General features: G+C 48.6%; 1 protein-coding gene across 1 annotated transcript in view; it reads left to right on the forward strand.

Moving 5' to 3' along the window:
- Positions 1-16,364, forward strand: part of ERGIC1 (endoplasmic reticulum-golgi intermediate compartment 1) — a 103,932-nt gene that overhangs the window by 57,835 nt on the left and 29,733 nt on the right. The window contains exons 4-5 of the mRNA XM_063087017.1: positions 10,034-10,128; positions 14,059-14,183. Of these exons, the coding sequence (XP_062943087.1) occupies positions 10,034-10,128; positions 14,059-14,183 (220 nt within the window). The remainder of the gene's footprint in view (positions 1-10,033; positions 10,129-14,058; positions 14,184-16,364) is intronic.

The following is a 16,364-nucleotide window of genomic DNA, read 5'->3' on the forward strand; positions in this document are numbered from 1 at the left end:
TGTTCTCCACAACCCCCAAATGTGCGGTGACCTTGTCGATTTCAAGGATCTTCCTCCTGTGCACATTTGGGCCACTGGACATCTCAGAGATCACCTCATCATGAATTGGAAATGGAAGCAAGGAGAGCAGCAAGAGATTGAGACTTGCCAGCATTATGAAATACCAATTATATGCCAGGCACCTGCTGGCTTCTCCAGGGTATACACCACTATCTGGGAGGGGAACTGCTCTACAGACTCATCATGTTCTGAGCAAGGTGAGAGGGGTACACATGTGACAGCAGAAAGGACCAGGTGTCAGCCAGGTGGCTTCATCTATTGTGGGCAGGAGCACCAGCATGTACAAAGGTCCTGGGGCAGGAATTACATGGGGTATGTGAAGAACAGGAAGAAGGCTGGTATGGCTGGAGCAAAGTGAGCAGATGGAGGAGGGGACATGGCATAGGTAGAACCAAGACAGGCCAGGCCCTCTACGCTGCTGTATAACCATGGGCTCACTCCCTGACTGTGAGCTCCTGGAGCACAGGGCAGGTGCGCTTATTCACTGCTGTGTGGTTCTGCTCTCAGAGGGGCTTAAAATGCCGGAGCTGGAAACAGACAGTCAGCAAGCAAACAATTAGACTCTTACCAGTTAGTGACGAGCAGTGCTCTGAAGAAAAAACAAAGGCAGGGTAGGAGATGACAGGGTGCTGCAGGTGCGTGACATTTTGTGAGGATTAAACAAGATTATTTAGCTGAAAGGTACTTAATAGAGTACCTGATATACTTTAATATCAATAGTTCCATATTTCTTCATACATTTATTCATTTCCTATGTATTCCCCACCTAACTCTAAAAAAGGTATTAAGGCTGCTCTGTACCTGGCATATAATAAGTGCTCAGTGAATGTTAATTTCCTTGTCCCCTCCATCCCCACTTCCTGGAGTTAAGAACGGGCCTCTCGAAGGGACTGCCTCTTCAGCAAATGGTGCTGGGATAACTGGATATCCATATGCAGGAGAATGAAACTAGATCCATACCTCTCACCGTATACTAAAATCAACTCAAAATGGATTAAGGATTTAAATATACACCCTGAAACAATAAAACTTCTTAAAGAAAACATAGGAGAAACACTTCAGGAAATAGGACTGGGCACAGACTTCATGAATACAACCCCAAAAGCATGGGCAACCAAAGGAAAAATAAACAAATGGGATTATATCAAACTAAAAAGCTTCTGCACAGCAAAAGAAACAATTAAAAGAGTTAAAAGACAACCAACAGAGTGGGAGAAAATATTTGCAAAATATATATCTGACAAAGGATTAATATCCAGAATATATAAGGAACTCAAACAACGGTACAAGAAGAAAACAAGCAACCCAATTAAAAAATGGGCAAAAGAGCTAAGTAGGCATTTCTCTAAGGAAGATATACAAATGGCCAACAGACATATGAAAAAATGCTCAACATCACTCAACATCCGGGAAATGCAAATCAAAACCACATTGAGATACCATCTAACCCCAGTTAGGATGGCTAAAATCCAAAAGACTCTGAACGATAAATGCTGGCGAGGCTGCGGAGAAAAAGGAACTCTCATACATTGTTGGTGGGACTGCAAAATGGTGCAGCCTCTATGGAAAATGGTATGGAGGTTCCTCAAACAATTGCAGATAGATCTACCATACGACCCAGCTATCCCACTGTTGGGAATATACCCAGAGGAATGGAAATCATCAAGTCGAAGGTATACCTGTTTCCCAATGTTTATCGCAGCACTCTTTACAATAGCCAAGAGTTGGAACCAGCCCAAATGCCCATCATCAGATGAGTGGATACGGAAAATGTGGTACATCTACACAATGGAATACTACTCAGCTATAAAAACGAATGAAATACTGCCATTTGCAACAACACGGATGGACCTTGAGAGAATTATATTAAGTGAAACAAGTCAGGCACAGAAAGAGAAATACCACATGTTCTCACTTATTGGTGGGAGCTAAAAATTAATATATAAATTCACACACACACACACACACACACACACACACACACACACACAAACGGGGGGGGAAGAAGATATAACAACTACAATTATGTGAAGTTGATACGACAAGCAAACAGAAAGGACATTGTTGGGGGGGAGGGGAAGGAGAAGGGAGGGAGGTTTTGGTGATGGGGAGCAATAATCAGCCACAATGTATATCGACAAAATAAAATTAAAAAAAAAAAAAAAAAAAGATTCAATGAAAAAAAAAAAAGAACGGGCCTCTCTTGCTCCTGCTGACAGCGTGAGGGTGGCATAAGTCAGCTCAGCCCCCAGTGAGGAATGGCACAGAGGCGATGGGCTGCAGTCGAGTCAGTTCTGATGTCAGAGCTGCAGACTGGAGCAGGTGGGGCTGCACCTGCTGTGTGCCTGCCAGTGCTGGGGAAGGGCCACTCAGCAGGGCCGGGCAACTCATGCCATTTACCAAGGGCAAGGCTGGCTTCCTTCTGAAGAGCACAGTGTGTTCCTACTGCTCCCCACTTCTCCTTCTCCAGGACTGCCTCTTCTGTGCTCCTGGGAGCACCCAGACACTCTGATACCACCAAGTCCCTGGAGAGGAAGAAAGAAGAGGGGTGAGGGGAGGGATAAAAGTGCTGGGACCATTAATTGAGTTGTTTGCCTTGCTTCTGGCTCTGTGCTAAATATTTCTCCAACTGCAGTGTCAGTGGCTGGGGAGAGGGAGGGAGGCGGGAGTAAGAAGAGAGACCTGTCCTCACCCGAGAGCCAGAGCCTTGGAGATGCAGTGACCTGAATGCCCCCTTGTCTCCATGGTGCAGGAGTCCAGAGTCACAAGGATGAACCCCGAGGACTTAACTAACAATCAGGAGGAAAAAGGATTGCCCCTTTCTGGTCTTCCATTTATCAAAAGCTTCTCTGACTCCTGGGAAGCCCTGCAGGATTGGGAAGAATTGATGGTCACAGTTTTTTCTTTTCCGGGGTGGCTGGCCCTCTCTTCTGGTTTGTGACCACGGTGGGTCAGCACTCCCTCCCCACATGAGATTGTAACCCAAGGAAATGAGGTCACTGCTGGTTGGATCAACATCACGCCAACCCCAGCCTGCGGTTATCAGTGACATAAGACGCTTATTCTGGCCTTGGCCTGGTGGGGAGGGAGGCGTGTTTGTTTGGGCTGTTGGGCTCCAACCTGGGCTTTGGACAGGCTGGTAATATTCTTGGGAAAATGTCCCACAGGGTGTTCTGAGACCCTGTGTCCAGGGGAGAAGCCCCCTCGTTGGAGAACGTGGCTGCAGAATGCTCCAGCCTTTGACTGCCTAGGCTCTGGCTGCCTTTAATAATTATTAACCTGAGGGGATTGGTAATAATAAAATGTAGTAACTGGAACTCTCTACTGATCATTTAAAGCATAATATAACTTATGGTACTTTCCTTGTGAGTGACCACATGCTGGCCGCCTAGGTTAGCACTTTATATAGATCATCTCACTTTATCATCACAAAATCCCTTGAGGTAGTTACTACTGTTAGCCACACTTTATACCAGGGGAAAACTGAGGCACCAGGAGGCCAAAACCACACAAGGTTAGTAAGTGGTGGAGCTGGAGTCAAACTCTGTCTGTCTGATGCCACAGCCCAGATTTGGCACCCCCACTGTGTCACCCTACCCTTCCCTGCCCAGAGCATTTCAGAGCCCTGGGCACGTGGCAGTTGAATGGAGCAATTGGATGCACACTTCTGGGCTGAGACGGCCAAGTGGGCAGATGGAACCCCAGGAAGTAGGAGCTGGGAGGTTGTCTTGAATCGTGTCCTCATATGTTTCCCGTAGCAGGCCCAGAGTGGAGAAGCCAGAAACTTAACCAAAGAGGAGGAGCCGAATGTCCCCCTCTGAGCCCACATTACCTGCTCTGACACTGGACTCCGGGCCAGGGCTGGGTAGAGAGCCGCAGATGTCTCATTAAGGAGCTTTAAGGACCTTGCTCTTAGCACGGGAGGCCTGAGGGCTTCTGAGCATGAAGTGACAAGATTGGGTTTATGCCTCAGAAAGATCACCTCTTGTAAAGATGGGTTTGGGGCAGAGTGACCCAGAGGCCCAAGCCCCTGTGAGGAACTGGGTGGTGGGGCTAGGCAGAGGGGCTGAAGGTGCTGGGACCATGGCTTTGGAGTAGGGTGTGAGGCAGGACTGGGAAGCTGGTTGTGGAGGGACAATTTTTGGAGACCCTGCTGGTAGGTTACAGATGTACTTATTTTCACCTGGAAGAGTCAGGATTTGAAACTCAAGGTCTCAGAGTGCTCACTCGCATAACCTACATCCCTCCACTCCCACTCTCACCCCAGGCCCTTGCTGCAAGCCTCACTGCTGTGTAAGTTTCCATTCGATCAAATTATTAAGCATGGAGGTCAGCGAATTTAGGCAGGAATCTGAACTATTCAAGTGCTCTTCTAAAAGCAAATAAAATTGTTTTCCGTAGATGTCATCGGACTCACGCCTCAGCCTAGAATTTCAAGGCCCTCCACTGCATTCCACCTACACTCCCCCCACCCATACCTCCTCAGCTCCTTTCTTCCCCTCTCCCTACAAGGCGACACAGCCTGACTGTGCTCTCAACTTCTGGACCAGCGATCAGTGCATGGTTCCTGAGAGTTCCAGCTGAGCACTCCCTCCTCCATTCGTATTCATTCCTCACAAGTTTGTGAGCATGTCCTCTGTGCTGAGGCTCAGGGAGCCCTCGTCCTGGTGGGGGAATCAGATGTTGCTACCCATCCTGGCGTGGCAGGTGGAGGTGACCAAGGGAGGCTTGTAGACACAAAGCAAGTGAACCTCTGAGCGCCTCCCTGCCCTGCAGGCACTTGGGCCATGGGGGGCGGTGGGCACTCCTGAAGGTTATCAAAAAGGACAATGAATGACACCTGCCTCACAGGTCTACTTGGAGACCACTTACCCCTCAGTTTTTCCCCAATTCCTGTCACATCCAGACAGTGTAATGCAATGGGAACAGCACAGCTCGGGGCTCGGTGACTCTGGGTTCAGATGGCGCCTCTGCCTCTTCCTGAGTTTGTGATCTTGGCCAGTCATTTATCCTCCTCTGAGCCTGATGTTATCCGTGAAAAGAGAACAGCAACCCCTGTTACATGCTACCTTGCTGTGAGTATTAAATAGACACCACCTGTGAAAGCCCCCCACGTAGTCCCTGGCACAAACTGGGTGCTTGAAACCGAAATGACTCCCAGCTTTTACAAAAGCCTTAGAAGGTGGGGAGTGGGGGGTGGCTGTGCAAGTGCCGTACACACACTAACACATTTAATCTTCACCACGACGCTGTGAGGTGCTGTGTTAGTGTCCCTGTTGTTATCAACTCATTAAACACTGATGTTAATAATTGTGATAAAAATAGTGGACACTTCTTTAACGCTATTTACTGAGACCGTGTTCAGCATCTCTCTTGTTCTCATTTAATCTTTTCAGTAATCCCATGACATCAATCCTATGATTGTCCCTATTTTACATCTGGGGAAACTGAGGTTGGTGGCAGTGAGAGCTCTTACCCGAGGTCAATCAGCCAGGGGATGGCAGAGCCAGGATTTGACCCTGACAGCCGGGCGTCCCCCAGGATGCTGTATTTTCTTGACCAAGAAGGACCTGTGGGCAGCCTCAAGAGAAAGAGATGAGTGACACACACTCACTCCTGCCCTGGGACGGCCTGCTGCTGTACCCACCTGTCCTCCTGCTCTACCCACCTGTCCTCCTGCTCTACCCACCTGTCCTCTGTATTTTCCTCTTTCCTTTCCTCTCTCCCTCCTCCCCTCCCTTCGTTATTTTCTATTTTCTTTTCTTTTTTTTTGGTGGTTGGCCAGTACGGGAAGCCAAACTTGTGACCTTGATGTTACCAGCACCACGCTCTCCCAAGTGAGCTAACCGGCCAGGCTTTTATTTTCTTTCCTTTCTTTTCCTTTCCTCGCTAAAAGCGAGGTATTGATAACTTACATACATGGAAGTGCATGAATCTTAAGGGTGAGACTCACCGAACTTTCCCTTGTGTCTACCGCTGTGTAGCTGTCACCTCAGTCAAGACATAACACATTTCCATTGCTGAGAAGGTTTCCTGTGCCTCCTCCCAGTCAGTAACCACTCTTCTGACTTCTATTGCCGTAGATTCATTTTGCCTATCTTCTAACTTCATCGAAAGCTTTACCAGTTTTACATATGAGGAAACTGAGGCTGAGAGGTGAAGTGACTTGTTCCAGGTCCCCCAGCTTCTAAGTAGCAGAGCCAGGAGGTGAACCCACATCTGTCTGCCACTGCCCCATGGGTCTTCTCATTGCCCATGCTAAAAACAGCAGGAGTCAGACCCACAATAGTTACCAAACTGCAGTGAATCCACAAAAAGCATTTATTTTTCTTTCAGATGGGCTGATTTCTGGCAGCCCATTGGCCTTTTAAAATTGGTTCAGCCAGTAAAGTCAGATAGCCTTGGCAGGCCCCTGCTGACGGGTGGCTCTGGGTGGCAGGAAGCCAGCAGCCCTGGAACATTTGCCTTGGACGCAGAAGGCGGCCATGCTGACCTCATCAGGCAGCACAGGTGATTGAATCATGTATATCCCACAGCCTGGGGCCCTCCAGGAAGGAGCTTGGGAGCAACCAGTTCTGGCCTTACATAACCAGACTGGCCCAGTGTGCTGCAGGCTGGTGTGTTTTCCATTCCAGCCAGCGCCTCAGCCCCTTTGTTCTGGGTGGCCTTTCAGCCCCAGGGAGCCTGGCCTCTGCTTATTCTGGTTAGGAAGGCAGCATCCATGCCTGGGAGAGGCTTTCTGGGGCCTCGTGGGTGAGCTCACCTTGGCACCACACCTGGGATTTGCCTCACTTTTGGCTGAGGTCATCCCCAGAGGATTGCCAGGGGGTGACATCATCCCACAATCCCTCAGTGATGCGCAGAGGCCCAGCCTTGCCAGGTGGGAAAGGTGAACAGCTTCAAGGAAGAGTCTCACTCACCGGGGAAGAGAAGTTGGAGGCTCTCCCTCCATGACCATTTTGTTAATCACCCAGCAATTTCATTACTCAACAACCCTCCGGAGTTGTGAGTTGAGGCTGGGGTAGAAATTGGGTGCTGAAGGCTAAGGAGAAATCGATCCTCCTCTAGATTAACCTCCTGTTCACTCCTCTCCCACCAAGCCCAGGCCCATGTGTCCCCTCCCCACACCCCGTGGTCACTGAGGGTCCCCCTCATCTTCTCCCTTGACCTTGGATGCTGAGGAGAGGGAGGGGAGGCTGTGGAAAGCCTAGGACGTAAGGCAGACCTGGGTTGAGATTCTAGCTCAGCCCTTTCCTATTATTTGACCTTGGGGATGGAATACACCCTCTCTGAGCCTCAGTTTCCTGGTTTTAAAATGGGGATTGGGAGATTTCATAGGAGCAGATGGGATGATGTGAATGCACATAGTAACCCCCTCCCCTGCCCCCCAGTAGGCCTCCTGCAGCTTAATTAACGGGCTAGAGGTCTAGTGTCTGAAGGCTGAGCTGCTTCTGTTGCTCTCATGTTTCTGGGAATATCCTTATGGCCCCACAAGGAAACAGTCCCCACTTCTTTCTGAGCCCACTGTTCCTTAATTGCTCACCAGCTATATCATACTAGGTGCTGAGGGCACAAAGATGGGGACTTTGAAAAAGCGAAATTCCCTTGACCTGGCCCGGCTTGTTCTTTCCCAAAGACATGGCCATTTACGAGGCTCTCCTAGAGTCTGATTGTTCAGAGTGGGCAATCTTCCTTTATTTTACAGCCTATGGACAGGACCCAAGAGGCCTAATAAATTATTAACATAACCACAGCCCAGCCACCTCAAGCACTCCCCACTAGGCCAGGCCTTTAGATTTGGTTCCCTGTCCCTGAAGGGAGTTATCTGGGAATCAGAAGTGAGTTTCAGACACAGCTGTCTGATATCCACTTGGCAGCTCCTCAGGGTTGTCTCCAAGACAGCTCAAGCTCAGCACCACCTCTAGAGTTCCGAACCACTCCCTCCCTTTCAGTCCGGCTCCTTCCAGGGGCTCTCAGCCCGATGTATGGTCTAGAAAGAAACATGGCAGTCTGCCTGTGTGCCTCCCTTGATCTACACCCATGTCCCACCTATCCGTCCTGCCTACTTGCTGTATCTGGCATCCTTCCCTCCTTTCCATCCCTATCACACCCCAGCTAGGTGGCCATCAAATTTTGCCTGGGCCACTACAGCAGCTTCCCATCTGGTCTCCTTGCTGCACTGTGGCCAGAGGGAACCTGTTGAAGTGCAAACCTGACCACGCAGCTGTGCTCAGCATCTAGTCTAAAGGCATCCAACCCGCCTGAGCTGGCCCCACCCACTCTCTGACTGCCAGGCTTCCTTTGCTCTTACACTGCAGCCATGCAACCTTCATTCAGTTCCCCAAGCCAGCCATGCCCTCCCCACTTCCAGGCCTTTGCACACGCTGTCAGGATTCCCCTTCCCCTCTCTGCCAGGATAGAGTCTCCTCATCCTCTGGACCTCAACTTACATCTCAGAGAAGTCTTCCCAGCCAGCTCTCCCCAAAAGTCAGTCGCTCTGCAGTCCCTCTCCTGGCACTCTGCAGCTTTCCATCAAAGTACTTTTTTTTTTTTTTTTTTTTTTTTATTTTTTTAAAAAGATGACCGGTAAGGGGATCTTAACCCTTGACTTGGTGTTGTCAGCACCACGCTCAGCCAGTGAGCTAACCGGCCATCCGTATATGGGATCCGAACCCGGGGCCTTGGTGTTATCAGCACCGCACTCTCCCGAGTGAGCCACGGGCCGGCCCTCCATCAAAGTACTAATCGTAATTGGTGGCAACATGTTTATTTAGGAGGTGAGTAATGTCTGGTTCTAATGTCTGTAAGCTCAGTGAAGGCAGATACCACATCTGTCTGGTTCTTGACTGTCTCTGGCACCTGACAGGTAGTGGGTACTCAAAGAATATTTGTTGAACAAATGTGTGTTGTGAACAGATCCAACTCTGTGCTGTTATCCCTGACAGCAAGGTGATGTGGCTGTCTGTGGAGCCACCTGCCCCCTAACTATTATTCTGTGGTCAACAGAATAATGAACTCCAGCTTCCAAAGATGTTTACATCCCTGTCCCTGAAACCTGTGCCTGTGCTACTTTACATGGTAAAAGGAACTTTACAGATATGATCACATTAAAGATCTTGAGATGGGGAGATGATCCTGGGCTATCCTGGTGTGACAGATGAAAGTACAGAGTTCTTATAAGAGAGAGGCAGGTGATCAGGGAGCAAAGAGGCAGCGCTGCTGGTTCTGGAGATGGATTAAGGGAGGCCACAAGCCTAGGCATCTCCTAGAAGCTAAAAAAGCAAGAAAACGGATTCTCCCCTGGGACCTCAATAAGGAACACAACCCTGCAGACCCATTTTAGACTTCTGACCTCCAAAAGTATAAGATTATAAATTTGTGTTGTTTTAAGCCGTTAACTTTGTGATCATCTGTTATAGCAGCCACAGGAAACTAACACAGCTATCAAGTCGGTTCTCAGGGCTGGTTCCTCCCCTAGGACATTGTGATGAGGAGCATCTGGGAATTTCTCCTTTCCCAACTAGATGGGCAGGGATCTCAAGAAAGGAGGCAGTCAGGTGCTGTGTGCCTGTTGGTGCCAGGCTCTGATCCCTAGTAAGACCCCATTTCTTATTCCAGTATTCAAACCATCCCATTAGCAGAGGATGGTGGTGTCCCTGGTTAACAGATAGGTTCATAGAGGAGAACATAAAAGGAGCCAGAGCCAGGTTTTGAACTTGAATCTGTCTGACTCTGAAAGATGAGTTCTTCCCACCACCCCACCCACCTCCCACTGAGCAGCTGCCCTTCCTCTAAGTGATAGGGTGGCATTTGGAGGGTGCTGTCGAGATGGGATATGCAGGCTTCGCCCAGATGGGAGTCTGGGTCATCTGAGCAGTGGTCACCAAGTGAAGTGACTCTTGGCTGTCCCCTGCAGCCAAGGGGATCTGTGCCCCCGGGTCAGTGAAAGTTTCTGTCCTTGTCTCTCCCTCAGTGTGAACGAGCTCTATGTCGATGACCCGGACAAGGACAGCGGGGGCAAAATCGATGTCAGTCTGAACATCAGTTTACCCAATTTGCACTGTGAATGTGAGTATTCCAAACAGCAAGACCCCTCCTTTGGGCAGATCTATGTGTGCATAAATGGGGAGATATCCAGGATAAGCCAAGTGGATGGGGCAAGCTCCAAACAACATGTAGCATGATTCTGCCCACTCTTTTCTTAGAGGAGAATGTCATCGAATATGCATGCACTTGGAGATTTTCTGGAGTAAAAAAGCATAAGAAACTACTCATAGGGGTAACCTGTGGAGAGCAGCTGGGTTGGTGCATGGAGGTGAGGAGTGCCTCTTAGGTCTAGTTTCTTAGAAGCAGAACCTGAGATTCTCGTGCAAGGGGTGTATTGAGAGGAAGAAGCTGTCAGGGAGAGAGGGATGCAGGCTAGGGCAGGATATGCAAATATGTGTGTTCAGCTGAAGTCCAATCTCAGCCTGACCTCACAGGATGCTGCAGAGTATGAAGGGCATCATAGAGCTTGTCCCACCCAGAAGCAATGGGACCAGGCTGTTATACCCGTATCACTGACTAATAGCTGCAAGGTGGTGTGTATGGGATTGATGGGGGTCACAGAACCTCCCAAGCATTTCAAGGCAAGGAGACCTCCAATCAGCCAAGAGTGTTCATCTGAAGGAGGGTGCAGCTTGGAGACATTAGTGGCCAACACCTACAGAAGCTGGGGCGGGTGTACCCGCAGTGAAAGGGAGTGGAGCAGGGCTCCCACAGCATCTATTACTGGGGAGAGTCAAGAAGTGCCCTTTTTACTTCATACCAAGTTCGTCTGTATGTTTGTTTTAACCAAGAGAATGAATTATTTGTGTAAAACAAAACTCATTCAGAGTCAGATCCTGGGTCCTTTACTTACTAAAACTGACCTTGGCCAATGTGACCTCTCTGAGCCTCTGTTTCCTTATCTGCAAAATAGGCTTAGTAATATCTATTGCCTGAGGTTGTTGAGAGGATCTGTTGAGAAGGTTCCTAGACTCATTAGCTAGCAGGTAGACTGGGTGTCCTTTCCTGGACGAGGATTCTAGCTGTCCCTCTGCCCCGACCTAGCGTATAACCTGATGCAGCCCCTTCTCCCCTTTCCCCCCTCTCCTTTCTATTAAAGGGCTAGGCCTACAGCAGAATGTTGGGTGGCTCTCCAGCTAGAGATAGAGAATGAGAATTATGTCACAGTTTTGAATCCACGATAGGCCCCAAGCCCGGCAACCTATTGAAATAGGTTGCTTTTATTTTTTATTATTTTTTCTTTCTCTTTGAAAACTAATTCATCTGTCAGCTTCTCATTCAGGTGTTGATTGTGTCTCTGGAGCAAGGAAATTCTTAGCCAGGCCAGAGGATTGGGATCCATGGGGCAGGGAAGGGAAGGGATGTGGTTCCAGGGTCAGTCTCAACTCCAGGCATTGGCTCAGGAGGGGTCCAGGCAACTTCTGGCTGCTGGCTGTGTTGGCCCCTCTGCCCTGCTCCCCACCAGGCCCTGCCAGCTCTGAGGAGCTATAACCTGAACCCAGGTGGCTCCCCCCAGAGCCCAGTACCCTGGCATTTCTTTTAAAAAAACTTCAAACTTTTATTATAGAAAAAAATGCTTGCTCATCATTGTACCTCTGGAAAATCCAGAGAAGCAAAGAGAAGAAATCACCTGTAAATCCACCACCCAACGATAGAGTCGGTTGACTTTTTCACATTATTCTGTCCAGCTGGCCTTCCTTTTTGTGCATTTCTAAACATGGCTGAAATCATGCTGCATGTCCAATCTCATATCCTGCTTTTTAAAATAATATTCTTTATTACACAATTAATACAGCAATACTTTTTTATTATTTAAAAAAAGACATGCATTCAAAGTACAAAAATATATTTTTAAGAAAGTAAAAGTTCCTCTTTCCTGTTTCGCTTTGTCATTCTCCAGCATGCCATCTCCACCACAGGAAGCCTCTGCTAGCAGTTGGGCCCCCTTTCTCCACCCCTGCGTGTGCGTGTGTGTGTGTATATATCTGCAAAACTGATAAGTACGGGGGTTTTGGGTTTTTTTTTCCTTTTTATATAATTGGGACCCTACAATATAGGACACTTGTAGAGTTTTTTTTAGCTAGTGTCTTGGAGCTGTACTTATATTACTCATAATCATAAAATAATAATTCAGCTGTTATTTTGGGTCAAGCCCTGTCCCAAGTCCTTCAGCTGTATTAACACATTAAGATGAGAGGTGTTCTAGCAGATTGGGTAAAGGGTGTGGGCTCTGGAGGAATACTCCCTTTGTTCTGATCCAGGCTTCATAGCTGTGAGCTCTCTTTGCCTCAGTTTCCCCAAGTAGAGTGGGGCTGATAATATATCTTCCCCACAGGGATGTTCAGATGGTGTGTTCTTACATAGAAGGCACTTAGATGAGTGTCTAGCATGTAGTAATCTTTCATTTTCTTTAATCCTAACAACGAGCCTATGAGAGAGGAAGAAATCAAGGCACAGAGAGGTTAGGTAACTTGCTCGAGGTCCTAGTGCTGGTAAACTAACTCATTGCTGGTACCTGCTGCATAGTATTGTGGAGGGGGCTCTTCCTTGACTGTTCCCCTTTGACAGGCAGTTGGGGTGCTTCCAGTTGTCACAGTTTCAGATAAGTTTGCCCAGAGCAGCCTTGGACACACATCTGGACACACGTGTGTGTGTCTGGAGGATGGGGTCCCGGGGGAGGAACTTCTGAGTCAAACAGGGTCCCAGTTGCGTTTCTTTAAACTCAACGTAGCACCATCATTTCCCACGCACCACAGGCCCGTGACCGACGTTTTGAATCGCTGCGTCACGCCCCCTTCTGTGCCCGGCCTCACTTGCTTCCCTTTCCCCACTGAGAAACACGGGTTGTTCCCGTTTTTCTCTTTTAAGGTTGGATTACTTTAGAATTGCTTCCAGCTCTTCTTTCTCTCTATCACGACTTTGTAGCACTCCTGCCAGGGAAATTCCTGCATTTCCATAGTTTACGGGGATCCTCTCCCTGTTTGCCACCTGGACCATCTCAGGGAATGCAGTTGGTATTGGCCTGCCCATTTTACAGTTGGGGAAGCTGAGTCACAGTGACGTGACAGAGTCCCATTGGAGTCGGGACCAGGACTCCAGGCTGCAGGGTTCCCATTTGGTGTACTGAGGAACCTAGAAAAACGCCCAAGCTCCTGGAGGTCAGGGCCTGTCTTTTCCCTTCACGCGTCCCTGGTGCTTAGCACAGAGCCTGGTAGGAATAGGCACTGGGGGAAGGAAGGTGAGAATACGTGAGTGATGAGTGAATGAATGCCTGCTTGAGTCTGTTCAGCCAGTGAACCTGGCAACTGTCTGAGACGCAGTGAGTGCTGATGTTTGTTAAGCATGTCCCACTTACTGTGTGTCAGGTTCTCCCTAAGCATTTTCTGCACCTATTAACTCTTTGATCCTCATAATCTTCCAAGGAAGGCTCTACTCTCACCACCCGTTTTACAGAGAAAGGAACTGAGGCATCCAGAGGTTAAGTAACTGAGGCAGGGTGCACAACCCTTGGACGGCAGAGCCAGGATTCAGATGACCAGTGTGGAGGACCCCACAGTCCCCTCTCTTCACCCTACTGTCTACTGCCTCCCCTCAGCCCTGCATTTAGCAGAGTCATCACCCTCCTGTCCTCAATCTCTGGCCCTATGAGCCACAGCTTTCCCCCAACTCTTTTCCCACTTCCTCTTCAGCAGCAGGCAGTGGCAGGGGCTTTGTGGTGCTTCTGTGGGAGTGGGAATGTTTCAGAGGTTGCTCCCCTTAGCCAAGCGATCACTTTCTCCTCTGCTGGCTGGCTTCCTCTCTGTGGCTTTGGACACCAGACCTCCTGGAAGGCCCAGGGCCCAGCATGACCATGCAGTAGATGAACGAGGGCTCCTGTAGAGGAAGGGGCTGGTCTCTACCCTCCTGTTTCTCTGGATGTTTGTGACCTTCCTCTCTCCTTGGCTCCCGCAGTGGTCGGGCTCGACATACAGGATGAGATGGGCAGGCATGAAGTGGGCCACATTGACAACTCCATGAAGATTCCGCTGAATAACGGGGCCGGCTGCCGCTTCGAGGGGCAGTTCAGCATCAACAAGGTACGGAGACCCTGCCTGGGCCCTTTTTACCTGCTCCCCACTCCCTCCGGCCCCTCCCTCCCTGGAAACCAGTTGGTAGAGCTGTGCACCCACTCGACCTGACCCCAGCAGAGCCCCTGGCAAGCTGAGGGTCTGTGTCCAGCTGCCTGGCAGTTCCTGCTAAGAATCTGGGAGGGGGTTCCAGGCTCCCTGGGTTTTCAGCCCCTAATGGCTGGTTCAGGAAGGGCTATTCTCCTCCCTCCCCAGTAGGGGAGATGGTGGGTGGTGAGAAGACCTTAGGATTTGCAGCCCCAAACCCTGAATTCAAGTCCCAGCTCTATCCCCTCTTGGCCCAGCAATGCCCTACAAGTCACTTGACCCATCTTAGCCCCAAGTTTTTCAATCTTCAGGTTGAGGGTGTGATGGTAGTAATAATATAATGATACCACCCCCTTCACAAAGTTTGCATGAGGATTAAGTGAGCTAATACACATTCATTCATTCAAAAATATTTTTATTGAGCACCTTTGACATTCCAGGGTCGGTTGTAGGCTCTGGGGCAATGCATTGAATTGATGGGCAACATTCCTGTGCTGGTGGAGCTTACATTCTAGTGGAGGCAGACAGACAATCTATGAACTAAAAAATGTTTCAGTGGATGCTAAGTGCTGCGATGAGGAATAAAGCAGAGGGGAGTGAGACAGGGTGGGTTTGAAAATACCTTGTCCGCTCCAAAGGACCACTCCAGTATCACTGTTGTTCTGTCTCTAGAACCAGGAGCTTCAGACCTGTGGGTACAGTGCACTTGGGAGGGCTGAGGAATCCCCACAGGAGCCAGCAGGGATTGCTTAGCATGTACTGGCCCTTCTTAGCTGAGTATGGTCACAGTGGAGCCTCTCAGCAACCCTGTGAGGTAGCACCATATTACAGATTAGGATTCTGAGACCCTGAGAGGTTAAGTATCTCGCCTGAGGTCACACAGCCACGCATGTCCCACAACTCCCCTTCCCAGTCTCAGCCAGATTGAGCCCCTGGCCACTGCTGGATTCTGCTTGCCCTCCTGCAGCCTTTGCTCAGAATGCCCTTCCTCTAATCCTTGATACCTGAACTGGAGGTTGCAAACTCACTGGCTACAGCCAGCCCAAAGACAAGTTATGTTTGTCCTGTAGAGCATTTAAGCACATCAGAGCCAATATTAAAAGATCAAGAGTCCAGACTTCCAGCTCTTAAAAGTCAGAAGCTGTAACTACACTAGGCCCACATTCCTTAGGGACAATGATCTGGCACCAAGGAACAGCTTTCCCCTTTGGACAGGGCATGTGCTCTCCCTTCTCACAATCGCCGATGGGTAGCTGGGAGGCTACGCCTTTTAGTCTCTTGAGCAGGTTGGCTCAGGGGCCCCCTAAGTGCTAAAGCAGAAGCTACATGGCCTTCTTAGGCTTCAGCTGAAACTGGGAGAATGTTGTTAGGAATACAGATTCTCAGGCCCCACCTCAGACCTACTGAATCTGTGTCATAGCAAGCCCTCCTGGAGATTTTAATGCCACTAAAATTTGAGGACCATTGGTCTAAGCAAGATTACCTGGGGAGAGGGTGTAGAACCTGGTTCTAAACCTGGAGCCCACAGACACCCCCGAGGAGTACAAATTAAAGTCAAGGAGTCTACAAACTTGGATGGGGAAAAATTACATTTTTATTTTTATTTTATTTTATTTTATTTTTTTCCAAAAGATGACCAGTAAGGGGATCTTTTCCCTTGACTTGGTATTGTCAGCACCACTCTCTCCCATATGAGCTAACCAGCCATCCCTATATAGGGATCTGAACCTGTGGCCTTGGTGTTATCAGCATCACACTCTCCCAAGTGAGCCATGGGCTGACCCTACATTTTTATTTTTATTAAGCTATAACTTAAATTAAATTTAGCATTATCTTCTGCAATGAATATAGGCAACAAACCATAGTAATATTAGTAGTGCCCATGACTTTATCACCAACAGAAATTGTCAATATTTATATCACATCACAATTATTGCAGGTAATCTTGAGATACAGTTTACATTCATTACTACTTTGAAATTACAGTAATTATTTGACCTACTCGTAGGTTTTGTTATTTGATGCATTAATGAAGAAGCATATTCAAATATAGTTTTTAAAATATTTTAATTACTATTTAAACATAATTTCTTTCCTTCATAA

Source organism: Cynocephalus volans, chromosome 2 (assembly GCF_027409185.1).
Source record: "Cynocephalus volans isolate mCynVol1 chromosome 2, mCynVol1.pri, whole genome shotgun sequence".
Taxonomy (NCBI): Eukaryota; Metazoa; Chordata; class Mammalia; order Dermoptera; family Cynocephalidae; genus Cynocephalus; species Cynocephalus volans.